This window comes from Vespula pensylvanica, chromosome 15 (genome assembly GCF_014466175.1).
Source record: "Vespula pensylvanica isolate Volc-1 chromosome 15, ASM1446617v1, whole genome shotgun sequence".
NCBI lineage: Eukaryota > Metazoa > Arthropoda > Insecta > Hymenoptera > Vespidae > Vespula > Vespula pensylvanica.
In genome coordinates, this window is record NC_057699.1 from 336834 (window position 1) to 352289 (window position 15456).

At 33.0% G+C, this 15456-nt stretch overlaps 3 protein-coding genes and 1 long non-coding RNA gene across 4 annotated transcripts in view; 1 reads left to right on the forward strand and 3 right to left on the reverse strand.

Moving 5' to 3' along the window:
* Positions 1-1164, reverse strand: part of LOC122634639 — a 76057-nt gene extending 74893 nt beyond the window's left edge. The window contains exon 1 of the mRNA XM_043823770.1: positions 738-1164. Coding sequence (XP_043679705.1) covers positions 738-867 — 130 coding nt within the window. The 5' untranslated portion in view covers positions 868-1164. The remainder of the gene's footprint in view (positions 1-737) is intronic.
* A 440-nt stretch (positions 1165-1604) lies between these two features.
* LOC122634705 (cilia- and flagella-associated protein 206-like) lies at positions 1605-5378 on the forward strand. Its single transcript, XM_043823911.1, is given in 10 exon segments — positions 1605-1840; positions 1922-2171; positions 2173-2356; positions 2504-2673; positions 2766-3027; positions 3104-3233; positions 3353-3524; positions 3916-4165; positions 4497-4644; positions 4728-5378. Coding segments are annotated over 10 exon segments (1887 nt in total). The 5' UTR covers positions 1605-1747; the 3' UTR covers positions 4956-5378.
* A 36-nt stretch (positions 5379-5414) lies between these two features.
* Positions 5415-10234, reverse strand: LOC122634642 (upstream activation factor subunit spp27). The gene is made up of 5 exons (XM_043823774.1): positions 10103-10234; positions 8066-8156; positions 7457-7749; positions 7134-7375; positions 5415-7013 (listed from the first exon to the last, which is right to left on the reverse strand). Exons 1-5 carry the CDS (start codon positions 10143-10145, stop codon positions 6897-6899), a joined length of 786 nt encoding a protein of 261 aa, XP_043679709.1. The 5' UTR covers positions 10146-10234; the 3' UTR covers positions 5415-6896.
* Positions 10235-13327: 3093 nt separating this feature from the next.
* On the reverse strand, positions 13328-14727 carry LOC122634489. Its single transcript, XR_006328399.1, has 2 exons — positions 14066-14727; positions 13328-13936 (listed from the first exon to the last, which is right to left on the reverse strand). It is a non-coding gene; the product is annotated as an uncharacterized LOC122634489 (long non-coding RNA).
* Between the last annotated feature and the right edge of the window lie 729 nt (positions 14728-15456).

The following is a 15456-nucleotide window of genomic DNA, read 5'->3' on the forward strand; positions in this document are numbered from 1 at the left end:
AAAATTGTTGTAAAACATTATTCATTGAAATATCTTTAAAAATAATAGATAATATTGTTAATTACTAGTCTTTCGTAAGACTTTATAGAAAACTGTAATTTCATTACATTATTCATATTAAATTCAATACAAGTATATGATATATATATTGTGTGTGCGTGTGTATATATATATATACCTTAGTTTTTACATTTCTATTGAATAGGTACTACGCTTGGTAAACATTCTCTTTAAAAAGTAAACACGCACTTGTAAACGAAACGTTGAGGTCGAACGTGCTTCTAGCTGGATCTGAACGATATATATGTTTTCGATTATCGAAACAAGTGATACAAATTTCGATAATCGAAAAGTTAACCAATCAAATCTCATCAATATATATACATACGTGTGTATGATATATATATATATGTATATATATATATATATATATATATATATGCACGCACACACACTCACACGCATACATACACGCAAATAAATAATAATAGGATATTGAACTTTCCAGTCAACGTTCCATTATTGTTAAACTATTATTTATAAAATATAAAAATAAAAAAGTAAATAAGAAATAAATAAATATATATATGTATAAATATATAAAAAATAGATATATACATATTATTCATGTATGTATATGTGCACACACACACACACACACACACACACACACATTATATATACATATATATATATATATACACATACGTACGCACACATCATGTCGATCAACTTACCTTGACTTTCAGTATAAGCAGCCACGACGATCGTCAGAAGAATTAAAAGCAAGAGCACCGATTTGCATCGCACCATCGAAACACTTGCGAAGAATAACCGGGAGTCCAGCCACCAATTATCACTAATCATGTTTACCCCCCCCGTTTCTCTTCGTAAAACGTCCTCTCCCGTGATTCAACACGACGAACAACAATTTATTATTTCACGCGATCATCGTTTAATGTTTAACACTTTTATGTTTTGTTACCTTACACGAGTCACCTTCCCTCTTTATCTTCAACGCGTCGCGAAGAAACACCACACCGTACCAACCACCACGTCCGACTGCTCCGACAACGCAGACTGTTGCGACACCTCTGAATTCTGTATCACCCCTACTACGCCAGCCTATCGAACCATCGCATCTTACGAACTTATCCGAGTCTCACCGATTACGTCCGAACGTCACGATATTTTAATTTGCGCGAAATTTGAATCGATTTATAATTTTCTTTTCGCTTTTAATCGATTTTTTTTATATCCAACAGTCATTCTCTTATTGCATATATTTATTATAATAAATAATATATTTGTTTTGTTATATGTATATATATATATACATATATATATAAAAGATAAAATATTACTGTCTTTAGATTTAATACATACACATGGACATTATATATTTTTTCAAAAAATTTTTAATTATTATGTATTATAAATATTATTATATATTATGTAATATTTGTAAATATACACATCGCCTTTTCGAAAAGCTTAAATATTTTAATTTAGTATATAAAAATCATATATATATATATTTTCTTCTTTCTCAAAAATTTGTAAATATTATATATAATAAAATGTAATATAGGTATCGTATCGATCTTCCACCGTTTCTAAACAAACATTGATCAAACTGCGAATCACAAGCAGTCCGACTCTTTCTCGTATTCATATCCATTAAAAAAGTGTGAGTTATTTATTGAAGTTTTAAACATTATTCATACATATTTTTTCTTTCTGAATAATGAATAACATGCGAAAGATTTTAATAAAAAAGATTCTACATGAATGTAATAGTAATAAAATACATGTGACCCACGACATAGTTTCCTTCTTGGTAAGTTTTTCGTTAAATCAAAATAAGTTAACCTCGAATTTGCAGAACTAACTTGTTCATAATCGAATTATGTTGTAATAGCTATCGCTGACACAATTAAATCCAGCTTATCAACTGATCGACGATGACGAGATAAGTCATAAGAAATTAATCGAAGTAATAAAAGAAAAATTGCAAGATCAAAGTAGACCAAGTTTAACGACGTTAAAGAATCAATTATATTATGCTAAACATTATCGTGAAAGAGGTCACTATGTTTATCCAATTATATTTTCTTACATTCACCAAGTATATATTACTATATTAACAATTTTAATCGAAGAATTTTATGTTAGATGAGATAATCAAAAAACATAGGATAAGTCTTCATCGTAAAACGACGCCATTGGTTACTGAAATTTGTGAAACGGATAAAATTGAGAATGATCAAGAAGTAGAGAAACTCTATCAGAAAATAATCATAGTTATTACTCTTTTAAGTGGACTTGGTAATCCTGCAGTAACAAACACTTTACGGTGAAACTAAATTATTATCTATAACATACAATCTCTCTCTCTCTCCCTCCCTCTCTATCTTTTTTCTATATAAAAAAAAAAATAAAACGCAATAAAATAAAATAAAAAAGATAATAAAATTAAATAAAATAAAACATACATTTTTAGAGAAGTAACTGCAACGTTGCAAAGTGTATTTCAACCATCCGAATTATTAAATTATGTAAAACTTCCTATGCGCGAAAAGGAGGAACAACTTATGGAATTGATGTGTATTGTTGCCGGCATACGTTTATTTAATCGCGATTGCGAACGTGGCGGAAAAGAGATCGATGATCGTAAGAAGTAACAATTATCGATTGTCAAAAAATAATGAATGTACTTTACGCATAATAATAATATTACTTTTCTTGCTTCTTTTTATTTATAGTTCCGAGTATTTTACAAGATGCTGTTAAAAAAACATACGATGATATCCTTGAATTATTAGAACGATTAATGACGAAAGTTTATGAATTTACTGCAACAGTAGAAAATATCATTTCTTTCGTTTTGGTCGACGAAGATTACAGCGACGACATTTGTTACTCGACTATAAACAAAATAATTTTACCTGAAAATATCAAAGAAGATAATTACGAACGAGTTATTGAAATTTTAACGGCGTCACGCCAACAAGAGATATATATCAGGAATGTATAAAAAAATTGCCAGTTACTATTTTGTTATATCATTAGATAATTATTTTTTATAACTTTTATTCTACAGAAAATTACTTTCCGATGTGGAACACAGTGGTAATATTATAAAAAGTTTAATAGAACGTCTTCGACAACGTTTGATAAGACTTCATGAAACGATGCGTTATAGGACAGCCATTCCAACGACTCAAGTCTATGTAAGTTCTAAATAAAAATATTATTTTTTCTTTTTGTTAAGAAATGTATTAATAAATAATAAAACTAATTCGATCTTGTAAATCAATAAAAACTTCTTATCTCATATTTCTTTTTGCAGCCACAGTTCATCGACCTAGCAGATATATGGATGGGATTGCAGGATGAAGTGATAATATTAAGTAATATTAATAATTTCCTTTGGGAGATACATAATTTAAATATTAAGGTAACACAAAAGGTTCACTTTATTTCTCGACAAAATCGTTTTACAAAGGACTCTCGAGCACTTCGTTAATTTATTTATCGCAGAATGTAAATGTGTACGATCAAGAAATATTCAAGGATCTAATAATAAAAAACGTAAACGTATTAACGGACGCTGAACGTCTCGAACTGACAATGGGCAAACCGATAAGTAATAATAAATACCTCACAAGAGATCTATTTTATATGCATAAGATATATATATATATATATATATATATATATATATACACATGCATAAGAACAAAAAAAAGAAAGAAAACTCCCAAAATTATATTTACATCATCGCAACTTATGTATTTTCGTTGAAATTTTCAGTAAATTGTGGTGATTGTACTCTTTATTATCCAAACACTACGAAGGACTTTGATAAAATTGATTTGGAGGTAAATGTAGTGCCAATATCAGTTATAATATAATACAAAATACATCACATAAGATACGTAGTAATATCGCTAACGTATTTAACGGATCACTTTATCGTTGAGTTTCTCGGCTTTTGCGCTTGGATGTTCGTCACGGGGAAAGGAGCTTTGATTCCAGCAAATCCCAACAATGGGGTTGCTAAATGGCGAGGGAGGTATTATGCTTTCAGTTCTGCAGCAGCTGCTCATCATTTTGGAAAGGAACCAGATAAGTACGTGAGCTTCACAAACGAAAGAAGTCTGTAAAACGTTCTTTTCATCATTCTTCTGATTCATTGCAGATACGTTCACGAGGCTCTAAATTTCGTGAGGGATCACATAGAGTACATTTATCTATTTCAAATGTACGAGGATATTGAAACTATAAAAACTAAAAAAGAGTAAGTTGTTGAATATATATACGAATATATATATATATATATATATATATGTGCATATAAATATACATATTTATATACATATGTATATATATATATATTTATATACATACATATATATTTATATATACACACACACACACACACATATATATATATCTTAAAAATAATTTCACGCTTTAAATATAAATGTATAATTGACAAGGCTGACAGAAGACGAATTAGAATTAAAAACTTGCCAGGATCAAACAGTTCAAACCGATACGCATATTTTACCACCGTCAATAGAAAATACAAATTACATTTGGAATGTTTGGGAACTTAGAAGAAGAGCTCTCTCTTTGGTAAGCTAAGAGTTTCCTTATCAACATAATTATCTTCGAAGAAATTTACGGACGGACGTTAATTCATTATTTATTAATTTTAGGCGAATATAGCAAAGTGTGCGACAAAAAGCACGCAGACTCATATGTCACACTTTAGAAGCGGTGCCTGCGTGCAAGCAGCACCACCAAAGGACAAGGAAGTTCAAACTAAACGAGATAACTATATGAACACGAAGAAACTTCTCACTTATATTTTTGGATTACGAGGAAGACGCGACAACAACCAACACGTTCTCTCTTTCCTGGAAGAGGAATTTGAACACTTATAAAGCGAACACTTAGACCTCCTTTTTATTTTTATTTCTTTTTTTCTTTTTCCTTTATCGTAATAAAACTTACAACAAATCGCTGTGTAAAAGCGTCGGTGTTTTCATACAAAACAGACAAGAATTCGTCATTGTGTCACCGTCATCGTCATTGTCATCGTCGTCGATTGATCGATTGATTGATTTTACAGTTTATTCAAAATTACAGGATGAGAAGAAGGTACATTATATTAACGTAAAAATAAATTTGACGAAAAATACTTTTTTAAAAAAAATGAAAGCAATACTTTTTAATGACACGTTTTTAAATACATTCACGGAACAGTACGTTGTCTCGAGCCATGTTTTCTCTTAGAGAAAGAAAGAGAGAGAAAAAGAGAGAGAGAGAGAGAGAGAGAGAGAGAGAGAGAGAGAGAGAGAGAGAGAGAGAGAGAAAGATAGAGAAAAAAAAAGAAAAACAAAAACAAACTATTATTATTATTATTATATGTATCATAATATATAATTTTCCGTGTACACATATCTTATTTTTTCGTGTAATGATTTCGTTTACGCAAAAACTGTTCGCTATGAATTCTCCCGTGCGACTTTTCTTCCCATCGAGATATATAGGCCAGAGCACTTTCTTAATTTATATTCAAAATACACAAATTTTTCCACCACGCCGATGAGGAGCGGACAACAAACCGTAAAACCCGGAATTATTTCCACACCTCGCCCCGTGAGAGCCTATATTTATTCCTTATTTCTCCATATTGTGCTGTGATCATTTAAGCACATTATTATTATGTTTTTGTATGCATACGTCATTAATTTTTACTGAATACATCACTTTAGGATTAGATCTTAAAAGTTAGGTCAATTTTTACACCAAGAAACCTATTATTACGACAATAATTAGTAATTACACGATAATACAATTAAACTTCGCTTAAGAATTAATTTCAATGTATAATGTAGCTATTATACAGAAGAGGTACAGGATGTTGATTTTGCATCGTTTATCTGTCCGCTTTTTTTTTTTTTTTATTTATTTATTATTATTACTTTTTTTCTTCTTTTTCTTTTAACTCTATTTAATCAACTTTTTCCACGTATTTTCTTTACCCTTTGGTGGCAAAACAATTTATCCCTATGCATCCACTCTCAAAGAATAAATCAATAATGAATCTAAAAATAAATTGAAAACAACATAAAATAATAACCGAGCGGACTGTATGGACTACAGAACGCACAAGATCACGTAGAATGGTTTATGCCATCGGGCGGCCATTGTTTATCGAAGTAGAACTTTCTCAAAGGTAATATAAGATACGAGTTAAGTCAATGAGATAATGATGTCACATAATAAAATTAACAATAATTTTAAAACAGTATTCAGACATTTTCAATCTTATTATTCCTCCGTCTGAATATTTTCTTATGAACATCTTATTTGCATAGCCACAATACATCTTTACTGAATATTTCATGTAAGTAATTATTTATAATGAGACCACCACGCGCAGATTATAAGTTTTAATTCTGAATGTAATAAAATAAGATCAGTTTACTAATTCTTGGCCACCTTAATTATCTTTCACATTTCGAAATCATTTGAACGACCTTGATAACAGCTCTAAGTTCCTACCTACAACATTAAAGGACGTTCGTTTAAACTTATTTGCCTTTTCGACAACTCGACTATGCCCATAAATCACAGAAATTAAATACAATATTTAGAAGAGAAGAGAAAGAGAGAGAAAGAGAGAAAGAGCTGTTATCATGATCGACAGAGCACATCGGAATGATGTAAACATGGCTAGTCTTATTTTCAAATATGTTTTGTGTTTCATGTATATGTATTTATGCATGTATTGTGTGAGAAAGATGGAGAGGCGCACAGTCCGCCTTGGAATATGTTATACAATGTTTATAACCTGTCAGAGATCGGGATTGAGTGATTTAATTTAAAAAGTGATTTTTGAGGTATTTCATCATACCAAAGGTTCTAAAACGCTTTACACCAATAATTTTCATCAATTCATCGTCACAAATTGCAAACTGTTTGTTTTTCGGGTCCTGTAATATAAACAATGTTGCATAAAAGGTAAAGCATATATCTTAGAAAGTTACAAAAGACAGAATTAAATGAAAGATATGAGGTGTATGTGTATTTTACACCGAGATATAAATACTCACATAAAGATTCCTTTCTTTGATAATACTCCATACTTTCCTTACGACTTCATGTCGAGCCATTTGATCTGCACCAACAACAGCTGCTAATTCTGGAGACAATGTAATAGCACGAGTATACCCTCCACCCTTGCCCTTACCGCCACCTTTCTTAGCAGCACTTCCTGGAGCCTTTTTGTTTTTACCCCAGTCCTCATCGCTGTCACTGTCGCTACCCTTCTTCTTGCCTTTTTTGCCAGGTTTCCCTGATACGATTAAAAGTGAGATTTATTGGAAAGTACGCCTTTAAAAAATAAAACTGTCAAACGACTTTACATCTTTCATACCTTTCTTAGGTGTTGCCTTTGGCTTCTGTGGACTATATTCTTCGTCACTAGCATCTTCATCACTAGCACTTTCTTCGTCGGCAGAGGAATCTTTCTTACGCTTACTAGATGTTTTCTTAGTAGGACTTCTTTTAGCAGGCTTCTTTTCCTCTTCCTCTTCCTCTTCCTCCGAACCTTCTTCTTCTTCCTCCTCTCCATCTTCAGATTCTTCACTCGCAGCCTTCTTCTTTTTCTTTCCACCATCTTGTTTTTCTTGTAGACACTCCATCACTAAATCGTCTACTTCTTTTTTTCTATATATAGGCAACAAAGAACATGCTTGTATAAGAAATTACTACATATATTTAATCTTTTGGAATTACAGTAACTCTTAGTATGTTCTCAGAATACAAATGAAGCTGTTTGAGGTGGAACGAGATGAAAATTTAGAATTCAATTTCCATTCAGATTTCCCCATTTTACTCTTGGATACAAAATACTCACTCCTACATTAGATGAATAAGCAGAAGTACCTGCTGCATCCAGCATATATATTAGTAAAACTTACAACAACGAAAAACTATTCAAAAAACTTTATTCTGTTCTTGTCGATATACATATCTTGCTTACCTTTCTGTGAGATCAACATCCAATTTCTCTTCTATCTGTTGCCTTACTTTCTTTGCAGACATTGTAGTAAGATCAGCATCTTTTAGAATAGCTGAAAAATATAAAACAAATAATAAAGATATTTTATATAAGATCAAAAATGATTATGAAGTTCTTTAAAAGAAAAATTCTAAAGAATTTCATTCGTGTTAACGTTACATGAATGGTTATTATATAGCATTGATTATATCCACGAATATATTACCATAATTAGAATAATTGCTACGAACAAAGTTCTAACGAAGTATCTTAGCGAAAAGATTAAAGGAATGATAAGTTACCACGCAGATTTATTATGTACGAGAAACAATATATATATATATATATATGAATCCAGTTGAATTTAATTTAATTAGTCGCCATAAAAATATTGCCTATCTTAAAGTAGAAGGAAAACATAGGCAACAATTGTGTACACATAAAACATACTAGAACATTTTTTTCTCTTCGCTCAATAAATAAATTCAAAATGAAAAAAAGTTACTACTTAATAAAACGACAAGTAGTATATTGCATAACAATGAAACTACTAGTTCAAGTTCATGGTACGTATAAACTGATATAAGGCAATCAAATTTCCCGCCGTGGGATTCGGTAAATACAGAGTGCAAATGGCGGACCATGATCATGCCGGTTGGACGATCTCGCGTGAATCCGATAATGAAAATAAGTCTGAAAGTAAACGGACAAATATGGATTAGCATTGATGAATGAAACGATGAAAATCTATTATTTCGATCGAACTAACAATCTGAAGTCATGCGCTATACGCTGAAAGAAAAACCACAAACTATTTAGAGTAGGGGTATATAACCGCCGATCGTCGATGATAAAATCAACCTCTCTACTTCCTCTGTCTTTCTCTCCCTCTCCCTCCCTCTCTCTCTCTCTCTCTCTCTCCCTCTCTCTTTCTGTCTGTCCGTCTGTCTCTTTTCTCTTTTCCTCTGTCTCTCTCTTGCCTAAGGAGAAAAAAATAAAGAAAGAAAAAAAAACGAAAATACGACATTACGTGCTTTGTCATCGCTTTTCAGTCTCTCGTGACGATCATGAATGACTATGGCGGGAAAGGATGGATTATGGGTGCAAATACCGCGTAGTTGAAGGGTTGCACGCTCGCTTAAAGCGTTGGTAGGTAAGTAGGTAGGTAGATAGGTAGACAACGACAACAACGACAACGACAACGACGACGACAGCAACGACACGATAATGATAATGATAATAATAACGACGACGACGACGACAGATCGACAGGAATAGAAAAATAATAATGTGAAAAATAACATCGACGAAATCGAAAGTAGAAAATAATGGAAGAAATCTAAGGTTAAAGGTGAAACCATCGTACATAGGTGGATTAATAGAAGAAACATCGTATTTCGAATAAAACGCAACGTAGAAAGAGAGTCTCGATGAAAAGCAGAGAGAGAGAGAGAGAGAGAGAGAGAGAGAGAGAGAGAGAGAGAGAGAGAAGAGAGAGAGATGATAATAGGCGCGCGGCGTAAGAAGGCGCCTTCGCTCGCGCGCCACGAACGCGTCGTATATAGCGGGCGGAGGAAGGCACCTAACACGATAGAGGGAAAAGAAAGCTCGGGTTTGCCGTCTTAACCAATGAGAAACGAGGATTTTTTCTTTTTTTTCTCCTTTTCTTTCACTTTTTTGTTCTTTTCATTTTTTTTTTTTTTGAGAATAAAAAATTTTCTTAGAACTCGTAGAACACATCTAACGTAGAAGCCGATCTAACGTAACGACGTTTCGTCTATCATCTTCGGTAGATGAAAAATACTACGGGGTCGCCGATTAGTAATGGCCGGCGTGGGGCACGCCACTTGGCCACATACGTGCGCGCTAAAGTCGTCACGTCGCAAGAGGAAAGAGCCCGTTTTACTATTCATTCCGATGTACGGGCATACCCGTAATTTGTCCTAACAATCGTTAAAATCGCATATACGATATATTCACGTCTCGAAATTAGTTATATCAATGAATATCGTTACTTACCGGTGATCTCCTTACGGATCTCGTCCTTGGAGATATCGGCCATGGTAATGCTTCTCGTTGTGCGTACTGCTGCCAACTGAACCTATGCCGGCTGCGGACTCCCGTAGCGTCCGTTGGTACAGTTACTCGAAAAAGTGAAACGTTGCGCGTTAGGCTTCCCTATCTTTACAAACGGATAACTCAACGACGATACGTTAAAAACGTTTACAATATACACCAAATCGTATTAGTTTTTTATTCTCTACAAGTTTCTCATGACGCCCCTCGCATAATTTTTCGATCGAACAGGTCGATTTGGAATTTTTACAGGAGTGTTCGAAGAAACTTATTGTTCTGACTGTACAAAGAGCGACCGTTCGTGGCTGCCAGTGGCGTCCACGGTACAGTCGAGTCCCGTTAACGCTCTCTCCTATCTCATAAAATTCACTTTCGATTATCCATAACTTCTTTCTGGTTACTTTAAGACGGATATTGTATACACCAAATCAGGCCAATTTTTTTTTCTCTACAAGTTTCTTATTATGCCCCACGCACAATATTGCGATTTAAGCGTCTGAATTTTCATTTAATGTCTACGGTGGGACAGCCTTATTGCAAGCGTCTGTACCGAAGCGACCGGTCCGGGTTTCGAGCGTCGGGCATGCAGTCGCATCGTATGACAATCAGGATGCGAGGCTTTACGTAAACAATTAAAAAAGGCTCTTCTTCATTCAGAGCAACGCTCGATATGGCATCGTCAAACGTATCTCCTAACGAAATTTATTTCGATCGTCTAAGCTTTTATATCTTCGTACACTTTGTGCGAAGGTTATAAGTTCACCAGAAACGCATTTATCTGCTATCTCTTTCCCTCTTTCTTTGATTCGTACTCGGTCCTCTCTCTCTCTCTCTCTCTCTCGCTCGCTCGCTCGCTCGCTCTCGCTCTCTTTCTTTTTTTTCTTTCTCTTTATCTCTATCTCTATATCTATCTCTATCTCTATCTCTATCTTAAAATTTTCTTATTCTCCGTGACAGGTTTATGTTCTGTCATATTTCTACAACGGAATATCCTATTTTCGAGATTCTTACGACCAATAAATACTTAGATAAATGTATGTGAAAATGTTATGTGAAATCTTATCATACAATGACGAATGAATGCCTGCATACGAAGAAAAGAAAACAAACAAATTTCTTGTATTTCAGGAACGATCGTCCTCGAGCATAATTACACCCAATCAGTGCGATATTTTATTAGGCCGCGACTGTTCGAAGCGACCACTTGGTTTCTTCGTTGGTTAGTACAGTAACGTTAAGAATTATCTCAATGGCGGTAGTAATACATAACCTTTAGGAGAACATAACTCTTAAACGGTTCGTTCAAAATATTTACTGTCTTCACAAAATCGTATCAATTTTTTACGCTCTAAATATTTCTCATGAAGCGCTACGTTCGATTTTATCGTTTAAACTTTTCAAAAAGATTGCTTCCTTACATGTAAGATAATACTTCGATCATTGACTGTACTACATCTGTCGTATTTCTAATAGAAATGAATTTCTCTGCTAATCGTTATATAAATTTAATTTGTTTAAAATAAATAGATTATATAATTTTTCGTATCGATATACGTATTTATTTCTTTTTAATATATCTCAAAAATGATATTTATTCTTGACACATGGACAACGTAATGCCACGCCACGAACGTTCAAATGCTTTAAAATGGCGGTTCTCTTTTTCGCGGATTCATCCTTTCCACTAACTATTCTACCCAACGATTACTCTCATCTAAGAATAAAACGGATCATTTTTAAATACGTTAATCATTAATACGCATAATTCACAGATATGCTACGCGTAGAAAATTTGACTTTTTTGACATAAATCAATAGTATTACGCATTTTCCCTAAAAATACCATTTTCCCTCTCAATTTCTTATTATTTCCGGTCGTTCAAGGCAGTATTATTAATCTTAATGAAAAGATTCTCTTTTTCTCTAACTAAAATATTTTAAATATCTTAAAAATAATTTTAATTTATTTTTAACATCACGAAATAATCAATCATTGTTCCTTTGTTAACTAAACGAAGAGACATATAGTTGCTGATTTGCTTCTGAAATATTGATATTTTCGCAGTATTCGTCGTAGTGCACGCTATCTGATGGCAACATAGAGTTTTGTACGACAAACGATACATGCGCAAGAGAAAAGCGGGAAATTTAATTTTAAATATAAATGAAAAATATCTTGAGGTAAACATAAATAGCTTATGTAAAGTATAGAATTCTTCTCTATTAATCTTTACATTATATGGTATAGACTTTTCTTTTATATATATAATTTTCAGTTACAATAGAAACATTTATGATTCATGAATATAGTAATATATATTTTAACAACGTATATTGTTTCTGCCAATTCAGTAACATTTACTTATTTATTATATAATCTTATATATTTTGTCAACGATTTATTACTTATATCTTTATATTTGTGTTATTTTAAAATATAATAATAATTGGACATACATACAATTTTAACTAACGTTATACTTTGGAGTGTTAAAGAAATGAATAAAAGAATTTGTCGCAATTCACAGTAAATTTTGAAAATATCAATCATGAATTGAAGAAATAAAATATAACGACAAAAATTATTAAATTCTACTACTATACATTACTCATTTATATAATTTTATATGACGCATAAAAAGATCAAGCGTGGAAAAAGAAAATATCAAATCATAATAATAATAATAATAATTTATTGATTTATATAGTTATATTTTTATTTCTATGGAATCTTTCTTTGTTAAATTAACTAAATAAAAATATAAAATTTGTTAAATATATACATACAATAAAATATTTGTCTCCGAAGTTAACAATGTTACAAATAATTTAATACCGTATGATATTTCTTTGGTTACATTTATAATATTTACTTTATATCTATTACATGTAAAGAAATATATAGAAAATTTATCCAGAAAAAGGTTAAAACGATGTTTATAAAAAATGTTGTTTTGCGTTATAAAATTATTGATATACAACATACTCTTTCATATATTTTTTGATACTTAATAAAACTTATTTATATGTTATAAAATTACTGACCATTTTCTTAGAATTTTATGCATTCGCCATGTAACCGCTATTATATCAATATATTTCTATTAAACCTGTTTGTTTTAATATCAAAATCATTGATACATTTCCTTTCTTCATACATATTGGTCATTCTCTTGTTTATATGTGGCTACAAATATATATATATATATATATATATATATATATATATATATATATACGGCTATAATCTCTTTCGCCATATATAAATGAATTTATATCTTATCTTATATTTTACTTTTTAGGATTCTATCCAACTTAGACTCTATTGCGCTAGATTTTTTGTACTTTTATAATAAAATTTTGAATACCCTTTTAAGTAGAATACGTCTTAATAAAATCATTATTATTATCAAATTTGACGCTCCTTAACTCTTAGATGTCCACTGAGCACGTCAAGCTTAGTATCCATTGCTTTATTGTATTTTATAGTCGCAGTAGAAATTATAAAGTACATTAGAATTATTCATTGTTATAAAATGTTGCATATAATATTCAACTACATGTACTAATTCTTCTTCCTTCCCTGGTATTTCTGCAACGAATCTCATCAAATCTTTTCTTCCAAATATTCCAATGTTATTAAAACTCAGTCACTAATTCTCTGATATTAAAATATATCAATGTACGATAATCGTTCCAGCCTGAGCAGTTATTGGCTTGTTATGCGAAAATCCACAGATGCAAATATGTTTAACTCTTCTGGCATATTATTCTTCGCTAAAAAAATATATATTTCTTCTTCAATTAATCTTATTACAACCCGTATTCGAAAGTACATTATCACTGCGTGCAGCTACCTGGACTGACAGATTCTTAAACTAACTTAAATCGATGAATCAAACGTACCAATTATCGATGTCTTCCGACGTATTTAAGATTTGATTGGTTGTATTTGAACAATCACGAGGATTCATCAATATCGTATTAAATAGCATTCTGAGAAACAATGCGATTATATATAAATTATTCGAAACTATAAATAAAACGATATTAGATAAAACTGATATGACAGGTTCATAAATGATTTCTAAATAATTTGAATCGGTCGTCGAAAAAAAGAAATTTTGAATTTCTGACAAGATTATTATACATTGATAGAAATGAATAGAAATGAATAAATTAACGGAAAAGAAGAAAGAAAAAGAAGAAAAAAGGAAAAAGAAAAGTCCTTTTGACTGAATTAATTCACAATATTAAAATAATTCGATGTTAAGAATGCGATGATCGCGGAGGTTGGAACGAACAAGAGAAAATTCGAAGGAAGGTTTGATTGGTTGCGTCCGTTGGTTCCGATCGACGACGCGATCCGCCAGAGCGCAGCACTAGCGCACTCGTGTCAGTACTCGATGGCGGCTGAGACGTGCCCACGAGCCAAGCCGTCTATGGCTTAGACGTCGTCGTCGCCGCCGTCGTCGTCGTCGTCGTCGTCGTCGTCGCCGCCGTCGTCGTCGTCGTCGCCGTCGTCGTCGTCGTCGTCGCCGTCGTCGTCGTCGTCGTCGTCGTCGTCGTCGTCGTTGCCGCCGCCACTGCTATTGCTACTGCTGTTGCTGCTGTGGCCGTCGTCGTCGTCGTCGTCGTCGTCGTCGTCGCCGTCGTCGTCGTCGTCGTCGTCGTCGTCGCCGTCGCAATCGTCATTGTCACGTTTTCAATTATCGTCAAAATCGACGATTCTCTCACGAAATCTCGTACGTCTGTAATCGCCGTCCTGTCTGTCGGGTGAAGCGTATTCACCGTCTCGAGATCACGCGTACTACTCTTATATACCCCACTCCTCAGTTTCGTCTCGTGTATGTGCTTATTACGAGGATTCCCGTTGGTGCGACGAGTCGGCGGTGTGGTGCGTGCGTGCGTGCGTGCGTGCATGGCTTGTGTATCGTGAAGCTTATAAGCAGATCGTCACCGCTCTAAAAGTAAAGGAAAAGAAAAAAAAAAAAAAAAGAAAAAAGGAAAGAAAGAAAGAAAGAGGCCGACAAGAAAGAGAAAGTGCAAACGCGATGTGCAAGCGCAACCGCTCGAATCGTCGCTCGAGCTCGAGTTGACCCTTCGAAGGATGGACCTCCTCTTTCTCCAGTTTGATCGAAGGAACGCATCGCCGTCGTGGCATTGGTAAACACGACCTCTATCGTTTACAAAAACAGTAAGTCACATGTACGGTACTCGTTGTATGTTTAAATCTTTTTATTTTATTATTCGTAAGACAACCCCCATATTCTCGCGCGCCTTTTTATCATCTTACA